Consider the following 26,142-nt stretch of genomic DNA (forward strand, 5'->3'; position numbering starts at 1 on the left):
CGCACCAAAGATGAAGGGTGAGACAGGCTGAGACACAGGTGCACAATTAACTGGAGCCTGAGGCAGGGCAGGGCTGCTGTGTGTGTGCAGAGCAGCCTATCAATCACAGTGAACACAGAAAGAATGGCGCACATAACCCAGCGTGCGCGGCAACAGTGGTGCTCAGCCACATACCAATGCAAAGCAAAAAAAAAGGGAAGAAGCCAGCACTGCTTATGGTCAGAACGCAATAACTGAAGTGCAATTGCACATAAATTCTAACTGTATTTCAAATATGAGACATTTAGCAAACAATTGATCAATTCTTTGAGCTGCCGCATTGGACCTGATCGGCCTTTACCTGCGCTTGCCTTTCCTGGCACCAAGGGAGTGATTCTGAAAATGCTCCAGGTACAGTTCGCATGTAATGTGGTCCTTTTTTTTTTTTTTATACTCTTTATACATTCAGGAAGCCATAATGGCACAACGTAAATAAAATACGTAGATTAGGACTGCCCCATTATGAGAATGCCGTGAAGTGGCGGGGTAGCTCAAAGAATTGATCAATTGTTTGCTAAATGTCTCATATTTGAAATACAGTTAGAATTTATGTGCAATTGCACTTCAGTTATTGCGTTCTGACCATAAGCAGTGCTGGCTTCTTCCCTTTTTTTTTGCTTTGCATTGGTATGTGGCTGACCACCACTGTTGCCGCGCACGCTGGGTTATTGCGCCATTCTTTCTGTGTTCACTGTGATTGATAGGCTGCTGTGCACACACACAGCAGCCCTGCTCTGCCTCAGGCTCCAGTTAATTGTGCACCTGTCACCTGTGTCTCAGCCTGTCTCACCCTTCATCTTTGGTGCGGGTTTGGCAGTGTGGAAGCCAGATCTGAAATGTCCGCACTGGACCTGATCGGCCTTTACCTGCGCTTGCCTTTCCTGGCACCAAGGGAGTGATTCTGAAAATGCTCCAGGTACAGTTCGCATGTAATGTGGTCCTTTTTTTTTTTATACATTCAGGAAGCCATAATGGCACAACATAAATAAAATACGTAGACTAGGACTGCCCCATTATGAGAATGCTGTGAAGTGGCGGGGTAGCTCAAAGAATTGGTCAATTGTTTGCTAAATGTCTCATATTTGAAATACAGTTAGAATTTATGTGCAATTGCACTTCAGTTATTGCGTTCTGACCATAAGCAGTGCTGGCTTCTTCCCTTTTTTTTATTTTTATATAGCGCTAACATATTCCGCAGCGCTTTACAGGTTGCACACATTATCATTAATCTTAATGTGTTTGGGGGGCACTCTTGTTGGCATAATACTTTATTATCTGCATTATTCAAGTTTTTTAGCCTTTGTTATTACATATTTAAATTTGGCCATTGGGCCATATGCTTTTTACTGCTCTTACATAACATATATTATTCCAATATTCTATGATCTATTATTTAAAATGTATTTTGTTCCTGGGACAACTTCTTTAAGTTTGTTTACATATAAAAAGGTTAATCATTATATTTTATGATGAGAAAAACATCCTCAATTGTAGACTTTTTCTAATAAATGTCAAGGTTGGCCAGCAACTTTATGCAAGCTTTAAAATTTGGCCCTCTGGGTTTTTGAGTTTGGCATTCCTGATGTAGAGGTAGGCTTCCAGCAGCTCTCTCATAGAGAGCCAAGTGCTCATGTGTATGGTGAAAACAGGAGCGATAGATATTGGCTGAATGATTGTTTGGCTGACAGATATCTAATGTGTATGGCGACTTTGATCCCAAGGGACTCTGTATCCCACATTATGCTCACTATATTTAAAATCAAACTCTCCAATAGGTCTTGAATAGTATCTATCTTCTGATATGGGTCAAGGTGTTTACATGAGCTCCACCGCCTGCAGTAACTGCAGACCTCTGCACCCGCTATTGTTATGCCTCTTGGACACACCACCACCCAACAATTGTGCACCCGGTACAGGTGACCAGAACCGGACTGGCCATCTGGCAATTCTGGCAAATACCAGAAGGGCCTGTCTGGTCATGGGCCGCCTTGTCTGCTACATTATTATCAGAATCTGCATCTTCAAGACACCCATACTATTAACAGTTGTGACAGAGCACAAAGTAGCTGGCTTCTTTACTTACCCCAGCTGGCAGTGGGCATCCCCTCTGTCTGCGATCTGTCAGAGTCCAGCACCAACAGGGGTCATCAGCAGTGCAATGACGTCACTGCATCGTGCTTCCAGCATCTACTGCGAGAATGGATAGAAGAGTAAAGGGATTTTTTACATTTTGGGGGGGTTTGTGGGGGACGATCACACTATATAGAGCGCTGTGAGTTGGACCATCATAGTATGTAAGGGGCTGTGGATTGGATCACCATGTTATATAGTGTACTGTTGGGGGGACCATCATACTACATAAGGGGTTGTTGGGAGAACCATCAGACTGTATGGGGAACTGTGAAGTTGACCGTCACTCTATGTAAGGGGCTATGAGGTGAGCTATCATACTAAATGGGGGGTCTGTTGGGGGACCATTATACTATAAAGCGGGCTGTTGAAGGGACCATCATACTATATGGGGGTCTGTGATGTGGACCATCATACTATATAGGGGCTATGAGGTTAAACATCATACTATATGGAGGGTTGTTGGGAGTGTCATCATACTGTATAGGGGCTGTGAAGTGTACCATCATACTATATGGGTGGGGTGTTGAGGGAACCATGATACCATATAGGGAGCTGTTGGAGGGACAATCATACCATATGAGGGTTATGAGGTGGACCATCATGCTATATGGGGGGCGCTGGAGGTACCATCATACTATATGGAGGGTTGTGATGTGGACCATCATATTATAGGGGGCTGTGGGGCGACCGACATACAGTATTGGGACTATGGGAGATCTTCATAGTGTATGAAGGATCTATCATACTGTGGAGGGACAATCTTACTGTGTAGGGTGGTTGTGGTGGACATTGTATTGTGTGGAGGTCTATGAGGTGTGTTATACTATATTGGGGCTGTGGTGGCCATCATACTGTATGGGATGGTTATAGGGGACATCATACTGTATGGTAGCGGTGGGATCCTCATACTGTATGGGGGAGTTTGGTGGAAATCATACTTTATATAGAGGCCTGTGGTGGACATTATACTGTGTGGTGGTCTGTGGTGCTTCTCATACTGTATATTGGGGACTGTGGTGGATACCATACTGTAGGGGAGGCTGTGGTGACAATCTTACTATGTGGGGTGTTGTGGGGCATCATGCTTTGTGTAAGGTTTGTGAGGCAATCATACTATGTGAGGTCATCATACTTTGTGGGGGAATAATACTCTATGGGGGTCATGAAAGGGGTGTCATAGTGAGTTAGACCACTTAGACAGTTATTTTGCCCCTAATGAAGCCACTAAGTGCTGCAATACATTTCCTAAAATGTTGGGAGATATGTTCTTCCTTGAATGTGACGTGATAGGACCTGCACAATATACACATGGAAACAGGAACACATGGGCTACTTGCACAGTGAACAAGTCTGTATGATCATGTTCACACACCACCAAGAAACCTGAAGACACAAAAGAGAATAGTAAAACCAAAAACACTCAGTTTGAAAAAATGTTGCAGTAATCCGCAAGTGCTAGTAAAAGATGTAAAAAACAGGGTATTTGGTTGATACGTTTTTTGCAAAAAATGTATACTAAGCTGCTCTACCAATCTTCACGGTATACCCTTATCAGAGCAGTCCTAACTAATGTATGCAATCCCTATCTGATGTATTTAAAAACCTGATCATCTGTATATAACCTGTGTGAACAGGGTTCAGAGAGGAAAAATCCATGTGTGCATACAGGGTAGAACAGCTTTTGTGCAGATAGCCCAAGAGGAGTGGTGGAACTCCCCAGTCTTGTAGACACAAGAGAACAATTATGGAAACAGGAACACATGGGCTACTTGCACAGTGAACAAGTCTGTATGATCATGTTCACACACCACCAAGAAACCTGAAGACACAAAAGAGAATAGTAAAACCAAAAACACTCAGTTTGAAAAAATGTTGCAGTAATCCGCAAGTGCTAGTAAAAGATGTGGACCATCATACTATATAGGGGCTATGAGGTTAAACATCATACTATATGGAGGGTTGTTGGGAGTGTCATCATACTGTATAGGGGCTGTGAAGTGTACCATCATACTATATGGGTGGGGTGTTGAGGGAACCATGATACCATATAGGGAGCTGTTGGAGGGACAATCATACCATATGAGGGTTATGAGGTGGACCATCATGCTATATGGGGGGCGCTGGAGGTACCATCATACTATATGGAGGGTTGTGATGTGGACCATCATATTATAGGGGGCTGTGGGGCGACCGACATACAGTATTGGGACTATGGGAGATCTTCATAGTGTATGAAGGATCTATCATACTGTGGAGGGACAATCTTACTGTGTAGGGTGGTTGTGGTGGACATTGTATTGTGTGGAGGTCTATGAGGTGTGTTATACTATATTGGGGCTGTGGTGGCCATCATACTGTATGGGATGGTTATAGGGGACATCATACTGTATGGTAGCGGTGGGATCCTCATACTGTATGGGGGAGTTTGGTGGAAATCATACTTTATATAGGGGCCTGTGGTGGACATTATACTGTGTGGTGGTCTGTGGTGCTTCTCATACTGTATATTGGGGACTGTGGTGGATACCATACTGTAGGGGAGGCTGTGGTGACAATCTTACTATGTGGGGTGTTGTGGGGCATCATGCTTTGTGTAAGGTTTGTGAGGCAATCATACTATGTGAGGTCATCATACTTTGTGGGGGAATAATACTCTATGGGGGTCATGAAAGGGGTGTCATAGTGAGTTAGACCACTTAGACAGTTATTTTGCCCCTAATGAAGCCACTAAGTGCTGCAATACATTTCCTAAAATGTTGGGAGATATGTTCTTCCTTGAATGTGACGTGATAGGACCTGCACAATATACACATGTATGATCTGCAGAGCTCTGATGTAAAACTGATATTACCATTATATTTTCACCGTATGGCGCTAATATCAGTCTTAGCTACAACGCCCATAATGCCGCTGTCCATGCCATATTTTCCTGGAGTGGCTTGGCTTCCACAGTGTTCTGGAGAGTCCCATACATTAAATGACTTTAAAGAAAGGCTCTGCAGCCTATTTAAAGTTTATCCCCTGACAGAGCATCAGAAAATTAACATCTTAACTGGCCAACTGATTGCTGCGGCCCTAAGAGAGGTAAAACCCTGGCCAGATGTGGAAAAAAGGACTGTGCAGCAGATCTTTGCTAAACTCAAAGTCACATTTGACACTCACAATGCTACAGAAATAAAAATGAAGTTCTTCGGGTGTAGGCAGAGAGCACAAGACAGCATACGGGACTATGCCCTTAATTTGCAAGAGGCACTCCGGGCCTTCAAACAGGTTGACCCTAGCAGCGTACAGGATGGAGATAGACTCTTAAAAGAGGAGTTCATTGAGGGACTTCTGTCCAGCACCCACAGGACCCAGCTACGCATCCTGGCCTTGCAAAACCCTGACCTGGACTTTGCACAATTTAAGAACAGAGCCATCCGGGTGCTGCATGAACCTCAGCCCAGCCGCACAGTGCACCCTAAGCATCCATCCCCCACGAACCACCAGCAGGTGACATCATATCCACAGGTCCCTGTTGAGGGCGATGCACAGGTCCTAGATGATGATTCTTCGACAGGACTACACCTCCCGGTGCGAGAGCTGGCCAAAGTGTTGCTGCATTAGCCTGTACCGAAAAGTCTCTACAGGAGTCCCCTGAGGAGAAGATCAAGCTGGCTTCCAGACCGGAGGACATCCCCTGGCTATGACAGAAGAGGATCCCAAACAACCAGAGGGAGAGACGAAGACCGCTATCAACAGGATGGACGACCCATCTGCCGCCGCTGCAACCAGGCAGGACACATTGCAAGGTACTGTCATTTAATCGAGCGACCCCTGGGGCAGAGGGCCAACCCCCAGGAATAGGACGACCAGGCCCACCCAACTGGTGAGCCAAGTACGTCCGAGGACGACCAGGTTTCCCCATTGTGATCGACGGCATCCCGATGAACGCTTTGTTGGACACCGGTTCTCAGGTAACATCTATGCCTTACATTCTTTATAAGTGTTATTGGGCTGACACAGACATTACCCATGGCCCAAATAGTGATCTAACAATAGTAGCCGTAATGGTCATCCTTTGCCACAGTTGGGATACACGGAGGTCACCATTAAAGTGGGGCGGGTGGAATTAAAGGCCCAAGGAATTGTGATTGTTGATATTGACCAACATAAATATAACCCCATAATGACCATTGGTAATAATGTTATTGAAAATAGTCTTGCCGAGGTTAATGTCTTATTACAACAGGTGGCTGAAACTGCTGGTTTCAGTGAGCAGAGAATTCTGCAAAAAGAGATCATAGCCCTGGTACAGAGACAGCAGGTAGAACTATCTGGTGGAGAAATTGGCAGAGTCACAGTGAGTGATTCAATTCCCATTGCAATACTTCCAGGAGTGAAATGTTAATATGGTGTCGGGCAGCAATAGGTATCAGAGGTAAAGACTACCAGGCCCTGGTAGAACCTGTGTATTCAGATAGTAGGCCACCAACCCTGACAGCCAGAGGGGTGGTTGAAGTCCGCAAGGGGAGGGTACAAGTACGTGTCCTTAACTGTGGAGACAAAGAGGTCCACCTAATCAGATATGCCACACTTGCCAAACTGTTTACTGTTGGTAATAATGTGATACAGGCAAGAGAACCCTTGGTCCCGTCCAACCAGATGGAGGACAATGGCTCGGCAGGACAAATGGAGGATTGGTGTCAGAAATTACACGTGGGCACTGATTCTACACCTTCACACCAGAAACAAGGGGCTTACCGGGTGGTCCATGAGTATGAAGGGGTAATCAGTAAACTCCCACTAGATTTTGGGCAGGTAAAAGGGTACAACATCATATCCCCACAGGAAGTCATCCACCCATTAAGGAGAGGTTCCGGCCTGTACCTCCAGCTAATTACCAGTGTGCCAAAAGTATGTTGCGAGAGATGATGGAGGCTGGGGTAATCAGAGATAGTTGTAGCCCCTGGGCAGCTCCATTAGTCCTCGTCAGGAAAAAGGATGGCACCATGAGAATGTGTGTAGATTATAGGCAGATAAACCACATTACACACAAGCATGCATAGCAGTTGCCTAGAATAGAAGAGTCATTAGCTGCCTTACAATTTGCTAACTACTTTTCCACCTTGGATCTCATCAGTGGGTACTGGCAGATTCCAGTAGCATAGGCGGATAAGGAGAAGATGTCCTTCACAAAACCAATGGGTCTCACTGAATTTAATTACATGCTGGTTGGACTGTGCAACACCCCAGGAACATTTCAGAGAATGATGGAGTGCTGTCTCGGGCACAAGAACTTCAAAACGTCTTGTTGTACCTGGACGATGTTATTGTCTTCTCCAAGACTTATGAGGACCACCTGAATCACCTGGCTGAGGTGTTTGAAGCCCTGTCAAACTTTGGCTTGAAGATAAAACCATCTAAATGTTACCTGTTGAAACCCAAAGTGCAGTACCTGAGCCATGTGGTAAGCTCTGAAGGAGTGGCACCAGACCCTGACAAGGTCACCGTGATCAAGAACTGGCCGAAACCCAGTAACATCCATGAAGTCGGACAGTTCCTCGGGTTGGTAGGCTATTACAGAAGATTTATTAAAGACTTCACCAAGTTAGCTGCACCACTGCAAGACCTGTTAGTGGGCCAATCTAAGAAAACCAAGGGTAAGAATACCCCATTTGTCTGGAACAACAGGCTGGAAGGATTCTTCACTTGGTTGAAGTTGGCTCTCACGGGAGATGAGGTACTGGCCTACCCAGAATATGACCAACCGTTTGTGCTTTACACGGATGCCAGGAACGTGGGATTGGGAGCAGTACTGTCCCAGGTACAGAAAGGCATGGAAAGGGTAATTGCTTACGCCAGCAGGAAGCTTCACCCTACAGAAATGAACCCTGAAAATTATGGTTCCTTTAAGCTGGAGTTCCTTGCCATCGTCTGGGCAGTAACAGAGAGGTTAAAGCACTACCTAGTCTCAGCAAGATTCACAGTTTACACGGACAACAATCCGCTGACTCACCTGGAAACAGTAAAAATAGGTGCCTTGGAGCAGCGATGGATGGCCCGGTTGTCCAACTATGAATTCACCATCAAATACCGTGCAGGGCACAAGAATGCTAACGCCGAAGCGTTATATAGGATGCCCAACTTACTGGCGGTGGAAAAGGATCCAGAGGTACTGGAAGAGGTCGAGTTACCAGCTTTCCATCGCCCTGGAGCAACTCAGTACTCTCATTATGTGAGGAATAGGCACAGTAACAAGCAAGAAGCCACACTGAACCCATTGCCCCACCATGGATGGGCAGAGACACAGGACAGTGACCCCGCAGTCCATCTGGTGAAAGAACTGCTGATGCAAGCAGATTCACACCCTGGTCCAGATGATCCACAAGAGACGCAACAACTGTGGAAGGAGAAAGGCAAATTATTTATCTACGATGGTAAGCTGTGCCAGAGAAACATCAACCCACGCACCCAGGAGTTGGTCTGGCAGATAGTGGTCCCAAGACAAGATGCGCCAATGGTTCTGGAAGCGTACCACGATGGAGCAGGAAACTTCGGATGGAAGAAGTTAGAGATCCTGTTACGTGGAAGGTTTTACTGGATTTGGCATGAGAAAAGCCATCGAAAAGTGGTGCCGAGAGTGTGGCCCATGTAACCAGCGCAGAAAGGACCGTGACAGCCAGAGGGCTCCCCTACAGCCCATAGTCACCAAGCAGCCACTTGAACTGGTGGCCTTAAACCATGTGAACCTAACTCCAAGACGGTCAGGCTATGTCTACGCTTTGATTATTGTGGATCATTACTCCAGATTCCTGGTAGTTGTACCTGTCAAAGACCAGACAGCAAAGACGGCAGCCAAAGCCCTCCAACAGAACTTCTGTAGACCACATGGATATCCTGAGAAAGTACTTACTGACTAAGGACCAGCCTTTGAAGCGGAAGTGTTTCAAGAATTCTGCAACCTGTATGGATGTAAAAAGATTAGAACAACACCGTACCGCCCGCAAACCAACGGAATGTGTGAAAAGATGAACCAAGTAGTGATTGACTTACTGAAGACCTTGCCTTTACATGAAAGAAACTTATGGCCAGAAAAGTTACCAGACTTGGTAGATTTGTGCAACCACATTCCAGTGAATTCCACCAACTGCACTCCATCATACCTGATGAGAGGAAGATCTAGTAAACTACCAGTTGATCTAGACATGGGAATCCTAACCCAAGAAAATACCTCACCTCATGCAGGTTGGGATAATGAGAGACAACAAAAATACCGCCAAGTACAAGAGTGCGTCGAAAGAAGTCTATCACAGGCAAGACAAAAACAAGAGAGAGACTATAACCAATGTGTCCCTGCAATTTCCTGGTCACCAGGTGAACAAGTGCTAAAACGTAAAACGAGAATGCACTTGACGACCAGTGGGAAGCGGAACCGTATACTATCCTGCCCTCAAACTTCGACAACACGAAAGTATGCCTTATAAGTAAAGATGGAGCAGAAACTTCAACTGCAGTACCCAATATCATCTCAAAGTATGTCCTGACAAGCTGAGGAACAAAGAAGAAAATCCAGGAACTACTCAACCCATGGTAGAAAAAGAAAAGAGAATTAACACCGTTCTTGGAGATTTTCCCCACTCTTGGACTCAAATACATCAGGCCATAGTGATACCTGTCTTGACTTTTCCCCAGCTGGAAATCCCAGAACAAAATGTGATTCCAGACCATCCTGAACCAGAAGAGACTTTACACCAGCAGGTTCAAGCAGCGAATGTCACCCCAGCAGTGGAACCAGAAAATCCACCCTCTGCTATTGGTGAAACTGGCAGACCTATGGTGAATCTGAGAAGCCGCAGACAACTACCCAGTTTAATTGCACAATGCAGGCCTACAAACAGTACATGCACTAGTGGGTACACAACAGCAAACATGTTAGACCATGAATTAGCTAGGTCTACTCGTAGCACCAAGGGTCAAATCCCAGCCCATTACAGGGACTGTCAATAATTTGTGTTACCTGTTTGAAATGTTTGCATGTATTTTGTCACATGGCAATAATGGACATTGAGGTAATGGACAGTGGATTACCCAAAAACTGTTTTTGTAAATAGTTTGGCACCCTCCAGGTGCATCCTGGTTCTGCCCACTTGCCGACGTGGGTAGAGCCTTCTTTGTTTCTGCAGACCCCAAGCTAAAACCGTCTGGCGTGGTGAGCCCCGGGTCTGGATACGCCTTGCAGCCTGCCCAAGCCTACGTTGGGGGTTTATGACGGGCCTCTTGCTTTGGTACTGTTATACTTATGAACATGAACACCCTGGTATAAGGCCAGATGTACTTTTATAAATTTGTTCGCAACGTTCAAGAACCATGCCTCTCATAAGGGATGAGAAGTTATTAACCTGTTTTAATGTATTTCTAATGTTTTACAAAAATGTCTTTCTAACCTGTTGTTTATGTTTCCTTTCCCAGTCCAGGAGTACTGGATTTAACGGAGGGGAATGTGGCACCCCAGGAATTCGAGTACCTTCAAGTACCACAGTAGTGCTGCTTCCTCTCGGAGAGGGTAGTGCTATGCCTGGAGACAAGTGAGATATCACACACACAACACCTTCCAAATCCAGGCAAGGAGGGGGAGCTCAAAACCCTGTTTTAGGGCAGCTTGTCTGGATAAAGATCCTGGTCTGTGAGCCAGGACAGACAGGAAGGGAGCAGAGAGGAGATACAGGACTCAAGAAGGCTACGAGTAGGCCTCCAAGGAGTCAGTGCGCAGAAACCGGGTACCGAGAGCCTGAAGCTTTTGTGGAAATTATAAGACACAGAGCAGAACATGATTACACGGACATTGCCCATTTGCACCTGTGGTACAGCAGCACCCTGGAGCCTGGGGTCACCGTGCGGAGACCCCCAGAAGGGACTGCTCAAGCTGCCTGACATACAGGTACCTGTCCCAGGACAGGGGAATCAACTAGGACCTTGTTTGGAGCACTTAGTGGCAGCAGGGACCTCAAGTACAGCAAGCGCAGAGTGGAAGGCTCCCAACCTGACCTGCTAAGGGGATTCCACTTCTCTCTGGACTGCCTGGACTCCTAATGTACCTGTTGCCGGTGCCCTGGACTGGACTGTGGCCTACCTTCTGCAGTAAACCAGGACTTACAGCTTGCCTCCTCCATTTATTCATCGGCACATACCATCATCTTGGCACACACCATAGGACCCCTGGGGACCCCGCTTCACCTGTGGGAAGTGTAACACCCGTGCTGCCACAACATCTCCCAAGGGACCCCTTCAATGCAGCGTCGGTCCCACTACTGACTGAACACCACAGGTGGCATCACGACAGACTCATAAACATTTTCCCCTTTAAAGACCGGTCCCCTTTAACGTTGAGCCCCAGGGCCACGGACCGGGTCGCAGCCACCGTGACATCCCCCTTGAGACCGGACCCGGTACCGAGTACCCCACTGTTCTGGCTGGGCGACTCACAAGTCTTTAATAGCATTAGTCTTTTTATATAGACCAAAGGGACTTTTTGGGTCCCCTAGGCTCCAGGGCTCGGGTGAGATTGCAACCCTCGCACCTACTGTAGTTACGCCCCTGATCATGTTACCATAAGTGTGAGGTTTGCATACATGCTGTCACATGCTAACTAGATGGCCTCACTCAGTGCCAGTGAATTTAGCAAAGCCGAGTACAATTGGTCTGAATGTGGCCGAAGGTATGAAAATCGCAGTCACATAACAGCCGCTCCCAATGCTGGAATCCCAGAATCCTACAGTGTGCACTATGAGGATTCAGAAGTCTGACGTTTCATTCACCCGTTTAATGATCAGTATGGTGGCATTATCAATATTGTATTGCTGTTAATATTTGGTTATGGTGTGTTGGTATTTGTCATTTTGCAATATTATCATTTTAACATTATAATTATTTCATCTTAAATAGTAATATTATTGGTATTATTAGAAATATTGGTCTTGTAGGAAATCTTGTTTTAAAGGGAACCTGTCACCCCGAAAATCGCGGGTGAGGTAAGCCCACCGGCATCAGGAGCTTATCTGCAGCATTCTGTAATGCTGTAGATAAGCCCCCGATGTTACCTGAAAAAGGAGAAAAAGACGTTAGATTATACTCACCCAGGGGCGGTCCCGCTGCTGGTCAGGTCGGATGGGCGTCTCTGGTCCGCTGCGGCGCCTCCCATCTTCATTACAAGACGTCCTCTTCTGATCTTCAGCCACGGCTCCGGCGCAGGCGTACTTTGCTCTGCCCTGTTGAGGGCAGACAAAGTACTGCAGTGCGCAGGCGTCGGGCCTCTGACCTTTCCGGCGCCTGCGCACTGCAGTACTATCCTCTGCCCTCAAGAGGGCAGAGCAAAGTACGCCTGCACCGGAGCCGTGGCTGAAGATCAGAAGAGGACATCTTGTAATGAAGATGGGAGGCGCCGCAGCGGACAGGAGACGCCCATCCGACCTGACCAGCAGCGGGACCGCCCCTGGGTGAGTATAATATAACGTCTTTTTCTCCTTTTTCAGGTAACATCGGGGGCTTATCTACAGCATTACAGAATGCTGTAGATAAGCCCCTGATGCCGGTGGGCTTACCTCACCCGCGATTTTCGGGGTGACAGGTTCCCTTTAAATCAGGCAGGGTAATATTAGTAATATATCCCCATCTGGGCCTCGGGGGTGAAGACAGCATGGGCCTGTATGATTTCAAATGCCAGGGCTGAATTTCAGTCCCAGTCTGTCCCTGCAAGTGACTGTCAAATATCCTTAACGTAGGCCTGTCTGCTGTAGAATTGATGGTCTGGGCATGAAATACCATTCATGATTTCACTTTGCCCTCACATCTGCCATCAGGGAACAGTAAAAGTGCATTTTATCTTGAAAGTGGTCCTAGGAACGCTTGTGTCCTGGTAATTGGTCAGTGTGAGAAGGCTGTCAATCATCTGACTAATGAGCATAACGCTGCCTAACTGGGGGAGCCAGCTGTCAATCAGCATGACATCAGCAGTCTCACCACGTCGACAGAGCAAGACAGAAAAAAAGCCACTTGTCTATCGATGTTAGGTTAGCAGAGGCAGCTGAATCGCCAGCAGGAGTGGTCTGAGATCACGCTGTGTCGGCGAAGAACAGGCAGGTAGTTAGCAACTACCTGCCTGTTAGTGCTGAGGCACATTTTTGTTTTTTACAAAAGTCCCGGATAGCCCCTTTAAGTGATAAATGCAAAAGTAATCTGAACAGTTTAACCTACTTACGGTATATTGTAGAACTATATAATATTTTCTGAAAGAAGAGGATGTATCATTTTTTTCATGGAAAATAGAAAACTAAATATTACATTTTTGTTGTAGCGCCTGTTTTCTGACTTTGTGACTGCAATTATTCGGGAATATGTAAGAATTATGTAATGTAGACACAATGTCAAATTTATTTTGATCAATTACATTTTTTTGCCAAGCAGGTTTCCATATATTATGGTCATAACACATGGAATTGATTATAAGTCAGTTATTGCAAAAATGGCTATGAATGTTTAATAAAAATGGGTAAATAGGAAAGAACTGGGCTTATTATCAAGAAATAAAATATTTCTATAATATATCCTATAAAATAGTGAGATGACATTAAAGGGCAGGAACCCAGCATGAAAAAAAATCTATATTTAAAAAAAACAAAACAATACCACATCTCTCTACCTAAAATAGCAGCCTTCAACCCTTGGTAAACATCAACAGCGCTCTTCAGACATCACTGTCTATAATGGGATCTGTTGGGTTTCTTTTATGGTGACTGTCACCTTACTAAACCAAGTGCAATGCTATTTTCTATGGAATTTTTGGTAAAATCTCTTGGGTCTAAGGGGTAACGACATGCCTGACATGCCTGTGCAAGGAGACTTATAGGCCATGCAATGCTCCTCCGGGACATTAAATATGTACATTGCCTCTTCAGAGAGTAAGAGGACTTGAACTCTAGTGTCACATCTTGGAAGTAGAAATCCTAAAAGTCAATATTGACCCTTTAGCCAGCCTTGCCATATGACTTAAGGTACCATCACATTAAGCGACGCTGCAGCGATATAGACAACGATGCCGATCGCTGCAGCGTCGCTGTTTAGTCATTGTGTGGTCGCTGGAGAGCTGTCACACAGACAGCTCTCCAGTGAACGATGCCGAAGTCCCCAGGTAACCAGGGTAAACATTGAGTTACTAAGTGCAGGGCCGCGCTTAGTAACCCGATGTTTACCCTGGTTACCATTGTAAATGTAAAAAAAAAACACTACATGCTTCCCTGCACTGTGTAAGCGCCGGCTGTAAAGCAGAGCGGTGACGTCACCGCTGTGCTCTGCTTTACGGCTGGCCGGCGCTGACACAGGATGCAGGAGGAGTGCAGGGAAGCGGACGCCGGGGGACGTGACAGACACCGGAATGTAAGCATGTACTGTTTTTTTTTTTACATTTACAATGGTAACCAGGGTAAACATTGGGTTACTAAGCGCGGCCCTGCGCTTAGTAACCCGATGTTTACCCTGGTTACAAGTGAAGACATCGCTGGATCGGCATCACACACGCCGATTCAGCGATGTCAGCGGGAGATCCAGCGACGAAATAAAGTTCTGGCCTTCTAGCTCCGACCAGCGATGTCACAGCAGGATCCAGATTGCTGCTGCGTGTCAAACACAACGATATCGCTATCCAGGACGCTGCAACGTCACGGATCGCTATCATTATCATTCTAAAGTCGCTCAGTGTGAAGGTACCTTTAGTATAAAAGCCACCCAGAATCTGAAAGAAGCCTCCAATACAGATGTAATCTGAGCCTTAGTATGGATTACACACTGTGCTGTGACATCACTGTGGTCTTCGCTACCAGCTATAAAGTCACTGTTTATTACATTATTTTCTTTCTTTTTATATTACGCCTGTTTTGTGACATCACTGTGTGCATTATCCTTGTATTGTGATACCGTGTTTATTATCCTTGGGCTGTGACATCACTGTGGCTTTTAGCTGTCAGTTATGACATCACTATGTTTATTGGTATTATTTTCCTCTTTTCTGTGACAACACAGTGGCGCCCAACCTGATTTACCACTGTGCACTTTATGACCATAATATGACCGTCCTCTTTATGCAATGTTCTTTTCCTATGACTCCTTGGTATTTACTATTCACACATTATGACATTGTGTTGTTTGGTCATTACTCCTTGGTCATTACTCCTGTGCTGTGACATAGTAACATAGTAACATAGTTAGTAAGGACGAAAAAAGACATTTGTCCATCCAGTTCAGCCTATATTCCATCATAATAAATCCCCAGATCTACGTACTTCTACAGAACCTAATAATTGTATGATACAATATTGTATTGTGATGACCACGGTTGCTTAATCTTCAGAGGTTTATAGTAGATGCCCCTGCTTAGATAAATGTACAACCTTTATAGGTAATGGTGGTTTTAAATAAATGTGGTCTAGTTTTCCCAGTACACAATAAACTTACTGCTGGTGGGAGTAGCGCAGGATTCCGTTAGGTTAAGGTAGTAAGATGACCATCAGATGCTGGCTGACAAGGATTACTGTGATTAGAATTGATTGCCCATATGTTGAGATGAGGAGAAATGCTCCCCCAGTATGTTGGAGCACTAATATGCCACAATTGCTATGTGCACATAAAATATGCTGTACTCACTGTGGTGCTGAGTGCGGAGGGAAGCGGTTCCGGAAAGTCTGAGCCACCGCTAGGTGTACCACTATGACAGAGCGGTGGGTTAAGGAGAGAGTGGCGGCAGAAGCCGTGCGACCGCGAAACCTCGCGTGCCCTGGCCGGATGCAGCGCTGAGGTAGCGGTCGGAGAGGGTGGGCGGAGCTGCTGGTGACATCACCACGCTACGGGGCTAAAGAGGACAGGTGTGCTAGTATAGCTAGTCAGCAAACCAATGCATTTCAAGGGCTCAGGCCCTCTTCATCAGGGTTAATGCTGACCGCATGTCTTCCTGCTTCTTTTATAGCGAAATGCCCTCCCCTCCTATGTGTAATTGCTGCCAGTGCTGATTTCAATTAGTGAATCGTATCTTTAATTGGATGATTGTTTGTGCACCAATGCAGAAAGTTGTTGATCTGTAATTAGGTATTGAGCCGTGGAACTCAATTGAATTGTCTGTTGGTTGGGAATTAAAGTGTATAAACAGGTGAATTAAGAACTGGGAAAGTATTTAAAAGGGGAAAAAATTCTTTATTGATTATAGTAAAAAGCTTAAAAAGTATATCTGTATATACTGCATTTAAAAATGAAAATACTAATAAAATCTTGTCTCTTAATTAGACTGACTGAACATATAACCACATCAGTATGTGTGGAGTTATAAATGTACACAAATATTAAGAATACATAAAATGTGTCATTTTATGTATGAAATATAAAATATTAGAGCTCTATAACCCTTGTTAGACACTTGCCTCTATGTATAGTCACCCATTAATAATGTTAGCCCGGGGTATTCGTCGAGCTCCATCGTTTTAGCCTGTGTACAAAACGGATGATGTTATTATTGACCCAGCTACTGTTGCCAGCCTCATGAGGGTCAGAATTTGGCCAAATGACACGTCAAAAAAAGGCATAAAGTTCAATTTCCTGATTTAGCCCTTTGGGTGCCAGGCTGTCAAGGGAGAAGATCCATTTAGTAACATAGTAACATAGTTAGTAAGGCCAAAAAAAGACATTTGTCCATCCAGTTCAGCCTATATTCCATCATAATAAATCCCCAGATCTACGTCCTTCTACAGAACCTAATAATTGTATGATACAATATTGTTCTGCTCCAGGAAGACATCCAGGCCTCTCTTGAACCCCTCGACTGAGTTCGCCATCACCACCTCCTCAGGCAAGCAATTCCAGATTCTCACTGCCCTAACAGTAAAGAATCCTCTTCTATGTTGGTGGAAAAACCTTCTCTCCTCCAGACGCAAAGAATGCCCCCTTGTGCCCGTCACCTTCCTTGGTATAAACAGATCCTCAGCGAGATATTACTGTCTTTATTATCTCTGTATTGTCACTTTACTTTATTATACTATACTATATTTATGGGTTCTATGTCTTATTTTTCTTTATGGATCCTTAATGAATAAATTGAAGGAGGAAGTAGCTAACTTCTTTTCCTACTTGAGTTTCTATATAAATCAATGTAGCTGTCTACTAGCGACATGGAAATGAGGGTAAGGATAGTTTTGGAAGCATGCTTTAAAATCTGAGGGGTGCATTATACAATGAAAGAGACATTATTCCCTGAGAAACCGTTTTATTGCAGTGTTTAGCTTCATGAAGAAATCTGATAGTGGGACTCTCTGATTTAAGAAAGATCATCTTAAAAACACAGGCTGATACCGAAAATGGTGATGGAGCTGGAGCTGCAGCAGATAGCGTATCCTCTGGCAGAACCTGAAAAGGGACGTCTGTTAGATTACATTCTACACAAATGCGTTCTACAGCTCAATTTCATTTCTCCTTTTTTCTTAAGAAGACACAAGCAGCCGATAGCCACAGATAATATTTTATTAGATGAGATTTAGGGAATATAGAAAGGATCCACAATTCAAATTAGTTTTCAAGTGTGTCCATTCAGTGGGCAGGGGTCGTTTGGATTGGCATCTTAAAAACAGAAGCTGATTCCCAAAATTGTGATCATGCTGTTGGTTCTGCAGAGGGCAAATCCAGCTTCGAAATCTGAAAAGACATTCTTGTTATAACGCTAACACTCATGTAAAGTTCAGCAGTGAAATCACAGAACCTGGATGGAATGTGGAATTTTTATAGCGGAACATATAGGTTAAAAATTCACACGCTGATGCCATGTCTGCCATAGAAACAGGGCACTACTATGGTATGAAACAAGAGGGCGGATCACAAGCAGATTATTCACCCACGAAAAGAACTTTATTTTATTTAATAAATTTTCATGACATACAGTGGCTTGCGAAAGTATTTCACTCCTGTTGGCTTTTTACCTATTTTTTTTACATTACAACCTGTGATTAAATATTTTTGTAACCCGATTTGTGTGTGATGCATCGGCACTAAGTAGTCGAAGTTGCTGAAGTGAATTGAGAAAAATATTGGCATTACATTTATGAGATCCAAGCTTGTTTTTATTTTTTACATACGAGAAAAAAGTATGCCACACTGATTGCAAAAATGGACACATACAGTTATGTCCATATATATTTGGACAGAGACAACATTTTTCTAATTTTGGTTATAGACATTACCACAATGAATTGTAAACAAAACAATTCAGATGCAGTTGAAGTTCAGACTTTCAGCTTTCATTTGAGGGTATCCACATTAAAATTGGATGAAGGGTTTAGGAGTTTCAGCTCCTTAACATGTGCCACCCTGTTTTTAAACGGACCAAAAGTAATTGGACAGATTAAATAATTTAAAATAAAATGTTCATTTTTAGTACTTGGTTGAAAACCCTTTCTTGGCAATGACTGAATTCTTGAACACAAGGACATCACCAGACGCTGTGCTTCCTCCTTTTTGATGCTCTGTCAGGCCTTCAGTGCGGTGGTTTTCAGTTGCTGTTTGTTTGTGGGCCTTTCTGTCTGAAGTTTAGTCTTTAACAAGTGAAATGCTGCTCAATTGGGTTGAGATCAGATGACTGACTTGGCCATTCAAGAATATTCCACTTCTTTGCTTTAATAAACTCCTGGGTTGCTTTGGCTTTATGTTTTGGGTCATTGTCCATCTGTAGTTTGAAACGACGACCAATCAGTTTGGCTGCATTTGGCTGGATCTGAGCACACAGTATGTCTCTGAATACCTCAGAATTCATTTGGCTGCTTCTCTCCTGTGTCACATCATCAATAAACACTAGTGACCAGTGCCACTGGCAGCCATGCATGCCCAAGCCATCACACTGCCTCCGCCGTGTTTTACAGATGATGGGGCATGCTTTGGATCATGAGCTGTACCACGCCTTCGCCATACTTTTCTCTTTCCATCATTCTGGTAGAGGTTGATCTTGGTTTCATCTGTCCAAAGAATGTTCTTCCAGAACTGTGCTGGCTTTTTTAGATGTTTTTTAGCAAAGTCCAGTCTAGCCTTTTTATTCTTGATGCTTATGAGTGGCTTGCACCGTGCATTGAACCCTCTGTATTTACTTTCATGCAGTCTTCTCTTTATGGTAGATTTGGATATTGATACGCCGACCTCCTGGAGAGTGTTGTTCACTTGGTTGGCTGTTGTGAAGGGGTTTCTCTTCACCATGGAGATTATTCTGCGATCATCCACCATTGTTCTCTTACGTGGGCGCCCAGGTCTTTTTGCATTGATGAGTTCACCGGTGTTTTCTTTCTTTCTCAGGATGTACCAAACTCTAGATTTTGCCACTCCTAATATTGTAGCAATTTCTCGGACGGGTTTTTCTGTTTTCGCAGCTTAATGATGGCTTGTTTCACCTGCATGTAGAGCTCCTTTGATCACATGTTTACTTCACAGCAAAACCTTCCAAATGCAAGCACCACACCTCAAATCAACTCCAGGCCTTTTATATGCTTAATTGAGAATTGCCCACATCTGTCCATAAAATAGCCTTGGAGTCAATTGTCCAATTATTTTTGGCCCCTTTAAAAACAGGGTGGCACATGTAAAGGAGCTGAAACTCCTAAACCCTTCATCCAATTTTAATCTGGATACCCTCAAATGAAAGCTGAAAGTCTGAACTTCAACTGCATCTGAATTGTTTTCTTTAAAATTCATTGTGGTAATGTCTAGAACCAAAATTAGAAAAATGTTGTCTCTGTCCAAATATATATGGACTCTACTGTAGCCCTCCAAAAATGAATGAGGATTGGATTCTGCTCATTGGGGCAAAATATTCCTTTATTTCTCATATGCAAAAAAAAAAATACAGTAAATGGACTTTAGAATGAGGGAGTGGGGAGGGTGATGGGGGTGCAAATGAGCAAAAAAGGATATGTCCACATTTTACTTTTGCTACATGGTTTCTTAATAAAAAAATAAAAATAAAAAAATGTGAGTTTATTTCCTAATTTCATCAGATATAAATAATATGAATAACAGTCCACATTGCAATTATATATAAATGTGCAACCTTTATTTTCCAAAAATGCCTTCCTCCATCGCTATAGTCAAATCCACCCACTGTCGCAGGCAAGACTTCTCTTGAGCGTCTCCTCTCATCTAGTTTCCCCCCTTCTTTCCATCCGACATTCTCACAACCTATAAACCTAAGCTGGATTTAAACCTTAAGATTATTATGACAAGAGTTTTTAAAAACGATAATCTTTCAGTGTACACGGGCTGTCAAACCCGGTGGACGAGCAAAGCCCTCTTTCTTTGGGTGAAATTATGTTTTGTTCGGCACAAAAGATGATTAGTCTCGGCAGCGCATCGTCCTGTGAATTGTGGCAGCCTACCCGCACTGACCGTTCTACCATCGATCGCTCAGTGAACACCCTGTACTGTGGTCTGCCTGTGTAAACAGACTCTTAAATGACCGCCTGTCGGTAAATGTGGTCTGCCTGTGTAAACAGACTCTTAAATGACCGCCTGTTGGTAAATGTGGTCTGCCTGTGTAAACAGACTATTAAATGACCGCCTGTTGGTAAATGTGGTCTGCCTGTGTAAACAGACTATTAAATGACCGCCTGTCGGTAAATGTATACCTAAATGTATATATAAATGTCCTACCTAGACTATCTTGTAGACAATGGCACCCAATGTCTGTACCCCTGTGTCTGCGGTTATTGCAATGTGTTACCACAATATAGTGTAATGTGTCATGGCACCACATGGCTACACAATAATGGGCATTATAACAGATGTGCTTATGTATTATAGTTGGAGACTAGTATCATAGAATCCTAGAATGTTAGATTTGGAAGGGACCTCCAGGGACATCGTGTCCAACCCCCTGCTCACTAAACCATCTCTCTGTTTGAAGACTTCCATTGAAGGAGAACTCACCACCTCTCGTGGCAGCCTATTCCACTCACTGATCACCCTGTCAAACAGTTTTCTTCTAATATCTAATCCGTGTCTCCTCCCTTTCAGTTTCATCCCATTGCTTCTCATGGGGTAATGCTACTATAATACGCATTCTAAAATATAGTCATGCAATGTAATAAATAATTAGGAAAACGGAAATAACAACTATCTATAAAAAAGATCACGTTTGGGCCATACATTATTTTTCTCATTTTGTGAGGATAGCACAACAGACAGACACTTACTGGGCATCTCTATAGCGGTGTAGGCGGGCATGCCCTTGCACAGGGATTCGATGTGCTTGCCGTACTCTTCAATCTGAACGATGGGTCTCTCGTTGATGGTGTAGGTCACCAGCTGGTCGTTGGTTGGGACCTTTAAGTAGAATATACAGATGTCACACATCGCTGCGCTAATTACAATTGCATAGATTTCATTGTATAGCAAAATGCTACAATAGTGAAAAATCGATTGATCAGAAGGGTAATATCGGGACTCAAGAAGAGGTAGCAGGAAATCTAATAAATGTCATAATCAGCTATAAAAGCGATGACACCTGACAGGGCCGCTTTAAATCATCACTCTATGGAATTTACACATCTTTATGAAAAGTCTGTCTCCATAGCTTGTACAGTAACACTTTGGGGACACCTACTGGTCAAAATACAGTACTGCATTTACTATCCTGCTTGTACAAGAAACAGAAGCTACATTTTTACCATTGGTAAATTATCATCTATGGTTTATTTTCATATTAGGTACTTTTATTTTTCACTTTAAATATTTGTCATTACATCTATGTCTAATTGTTCTATTTGCTGTTCCTTCTTTTTCGCTGCACATTAGATATGTTAAGTCTAGCTTTCCAGCCTTTTTGGAGCCCTTTGGCAGATGCAGAGTAAGCCGTGCCAGCATCAGATTGGTAAATGCTGGTCTGAATTTATTGTGAAATTGAGAAGACATTTATGGCTGTCGGTAACAAGTCTGTCATTTGGCCACTTCGCTCCCCCACCGCAGACCCAGGCTGGGGGATAAGTGTTTGGCATCAGAAAGCGTGTTCATATGTGAATGTTTTTATATGGAAAGAAGCCTCTCTCTCCGGCATTGGTGGCGTGGTTGCCCCAGTTTGCTGTGTCAGCTCTTGGCCAACACCTTGGCATGACTTACCCCGCCATAGCTAAGAGCCTGAGGGTTCCCTGCAGCCATGAAGAACCTGTTTTATTGCTTAAATATGATGAGTATGAGTAAGAATCAATAATCTTCAGGAAGGTCTAACATTGATTTGCTTTAGGTAAACATATTTCACTGGTCAAATAACATTTATACAGTTTTTAAAGGGAATTTGTCACCAGGTTTTTGATACCTAATCTGTAGGGGCAGAAACCTTTATTCTTGCGATGTGTCACTTACTTGGCTGCTAGTGCTTAGTACAGCTTTCATAAAATCAGTTTTATAGCACTATTTGATCTGCTGCATGGGAGTCCAACCACAGTACCCACCACTGACTGGCAGCTTTCTGCCTATGTACAGTGTACACAGCTGCCAATCAGTGGTGTGGGGGCCGGATAATAAAGAGCTCAGCATTCAGAGAACTGCTAGATCTGCAGCAGAGAAAATCGTTTTTAATCAAAACTACAGCATCTCGTAAAGTAAGTAAAACATCGCTGGAATCAGGGTCTCCGTCCCGACATCATGCTGCTCTCAGATGAGATAGCAAAAACCTTGTGACAGATTCCCTTTACGTATAAATGTAGCATGAGCTGTAAATAAATAATAACTCGTCTTCTTGATCAGATTGGTAAGCATCAAATTCCCTTTGCTCAAAGAGATGTCCATCCAGCTAATGGTCCTACAGTTACCAATGACAGCAATTTAGGAGACCATTTCTGTAATACAAAGGGGTGCGCTCGTTGGACCTCCCCTATTTTAATTGTGGGTCTTAATTATCTTGATCATCCCATCGCAGAGGTCTCATTGTAGATATTCCAACGATTGGCCCTATTTGCCTTCCGTTCCCTTGAAGCAAAACAATTACATCAACTTGAGAGGACTCTGGTGACCCTCTAAGGCAAGTATGCTGGATTGTCAGTCTTCCACCCCATGGACCTGCTGTCCTAGAGGCTAAAATAGCATCTCAGAACTATACTTGCGTTACCGGCGACTGGATCGATCTACGTTCCACGTTCTGACTAGAAATTAAACATTGTCTTCACCATATGTTTTCCAAAATCATTCTAATTTTCTGTAATTTTTTATATTATTCGAACACCTCTAGCGCTGACCATCCATCGGTATTATTTTACCTTTTCGCCCTTGGCAATGGCACTGAGCTGCTCCATGGTGGGGAAATTTGGCTTCATCCTGGTGACCACACAGATCTTCTTGTTGTACAGTCTTGTAGCAGCAAATCCCTGGGATGGAAAAGAATACATTTTCGAAGTGAGACCAGGAGGATCGTGGCATTCCCAACTGTCAGGGTCCAACATCCTTTATACCCCCTATGTAACACAGTGAATGAGGGGCTCAATCCGATGCAGGAACCTTCTCATCTCCAGAGAGCAAAATACAATGATTATGTGCTAACTTCTCGATCCAATGTGTAAGTTTGGTGTAGAATGTCATCTACATAAGTCTTAGGTTATAGTAACCATTTTCGCGTTACTGCTCCCATAAAAGTTTTTATTCTTCTGTTTTCACCATTACAGAGTATTATTATTATTATTATTTATTATTATAGCACCAGTTATTCCATGGCGCTTTACATGTAAGGAGGGGTATACATAATAAAAACAGGTACAATAATCTTGAACAATACAAGTCCCAACTCACAAGGGCTCACAATCTACAAGAGTAGTTTAATGTCAGGGAAGGCGGCCATACTTCTTCACTTTTCTCTGGAGATCCCATGAATTCTTATTATGTTTCTGTCTCACCCAACACACCAAAAGCTAAAATCACATACAGAAGCTTACCCTTGCAAAGTCACAGACGGAGTCCCAGGAGTTCCAGCCATTCCAGTTGTTGATGTTGGCCACTTTGTCCTGATTGTTAATGTTCACTTGCTGGTTATTGTTGCCGTCATCATTACCTGAATTATTAATGTTGATGTTCTGTAAAAAAAAAAAAAAAAAAATGAAAAATTTACTTGTACAGTAATAAAATAAATACTTATCTCATTGAATTGCACTGTTACTGTTGCAAAAACACAAGTGTATGTATCCAAAAACCCATATTTGTATGTACTAATATGTGTATGTATAATCGCATGGATCTGATAATAAGATGAACTGGGGATATCTAAAAAAAAAAAAAGGTATTTTTGTGTCTGGATTATTTTAATAGTCATTGTAACAACAACAAAAAAAGAAAAAAATAAGTTTACTTTTGTTATTACAGTAAGCGACAAATGACTGTAATGACTCCATAAATATAAGGTATTGATGCCATTTATCATTATTGGCACAAAATGAACATGTTTTAGAAAGATAAATCTAATTTCTAAATTTAGAAAGATGATCTGTAGCCCATTGATATTCCCAAGAGTCATTTAAATGCTTCCATAAATAATGATGCTCTGATGACGCCATTAACTGGAAGACCTTTATATGAGTCTATCCAACCTGGAGGTTCTGCAATGCAAATCTAATTTCATATAATGCAAACTCAATCCATTCTTGTAGTGTTCTAGAAATCCTTTGACAGACTGCTGTTCAAAGCACAACCACTGGATTCCTAAATAGAGACACATGGGGCATAAACGTCTCCCGACAGAGTATCACAAAATCATGTTTTCTAAGCTCAGATCCCACGCCATTCTTCTTTGGATGCGTTGGGCCAAACATAAAGGTAATTGATGGTACACATGTATCAATGAACATAAGAAAGCCTCATTGCAAACCTGAATCTTTTGGGATCCATCAGGATAAAATGTGATACATTTGAAAAAACAAACATAAGAATGATAACCATAAGACCAATGAGGGTCTTTGGCTCTGATTACGTTGGTGTCATGGCTTCCATTTTCACAGATATATGACAAATATTATGGATCTATTATAATCTAACATGATCAATTTTTATCATTTTTTTAACCCTGTGATAGTAAAGGACTAACACACATGGGAACAATGTGAAAATCAAGTAAAGAAGTACAAAAGCTTTATAGTATTCCCTGCTATAGGATAAAGTCAGCCCATGCCCAACCGTACATCCCGCTACTTACATCATCTGCTAGAGCTTGAGTCAGGAAGACTCCAAGGACGGCCACAATCTAAACATGGGAACATATGGAAATATTACCATACAATATACAATCAAAGTCTCCTCTTTACATGAGAAACCTTTCATAAGTGTCCTCACCAGGAGTTTCATTGTGGATTCTGGTCTGGTGAAGAGTGAGTGCAGCTGTAATGTAAAGTCCAATTCACCGAATATATTTTATATACAAACTGCTATTTACCTAAGGAATGGCGTCAAATTCCCTGTTTATTGTTCTGAGTTGAGTGCACTCTCACTATCTGAGCTGATATGGTCCATAGCGGGATCATGATAACACGACTGAAGGCTCTGCCCATTTCTATGTGCCAGTCTCATTAAAAATGAGTTATACAAAGGATACTGATACGGATGCCAGTTGGTTCTATATGCTGAAGGTGGGGCACAATGAAAGTCAGTGGGCCAAGAATTGTGTACACAAAAGATTTATTAGGAAATTATGACCTAGGTCTCAATTCCAAATAGAGGTGTGAAAATTTCCTTATAGGAATGACTGGTGCATGATTCAGTGATGTCAAAACTTTTTGATAAGGGAATTGTTTTTTTCTTTCCTTGGAAAAATAATTTTCAGAATATGCTGTTGTGAGTATTCATGAAGAATGCAGAATACCATTTCTGGCTAATACATGACTTGCTTATTATGTTTTTCATCAGTTGTCCTCACTGCAGACGCCATCATTAGTTGTCCTTGAGCTACTGGGT

At 43.2% G+C, this 26,142-nt stretch overlaps 1 protein-coding gene across 1 annotated transcript; it reads right to left on the reverse strand.

Annotated features, from left to right (window-relative positions):
- Nucleotides 1-17,437: 17,437 nt before the first annotated feature.
- On the reverse strand, nt 17,438-25,731 carry LOC138674292 (gastrokine-1-like). Its single transcript, XM_069762156.1, has 6 exons — nt 25,525-25,731; nt 25,388-25,435; nt 24,138-24,275; nt 23,469-23,576; nt 21,411-21,540; nt 17,438-17,877 (listed from the first exon to the last, which is right to left on the reverse strand). Exons 1-6 carry the CDS (start codon nt 25,534-25,536, stop codon nt 17,804-17,806), a joined length of 510 nt encoding a protein of 169 aa, XP_069618257.1. The 5' UTR covers nt 25,537-25,731; the 3' UTR covers nt 17,438-17,803.
- Between the last annotated feature and the right edge of the window lie 411 nt (nt 25,732-26,142).

This window comes from Ranitomeya imitator, chromosome 4 (genome assembly GCF_032444005.1).
Source record: "Ranitomeya imitator isolate aRanImi1 chromosome 4, aRanImi1.pri, whole genome shotgun sequence".
Taxonomy (NCBI): Eukaryota; Metazoa; Chordata; class Amphibia; order Anura; family Dendrobatidae; genus Ranitomeya; species Ranitomeya imitator.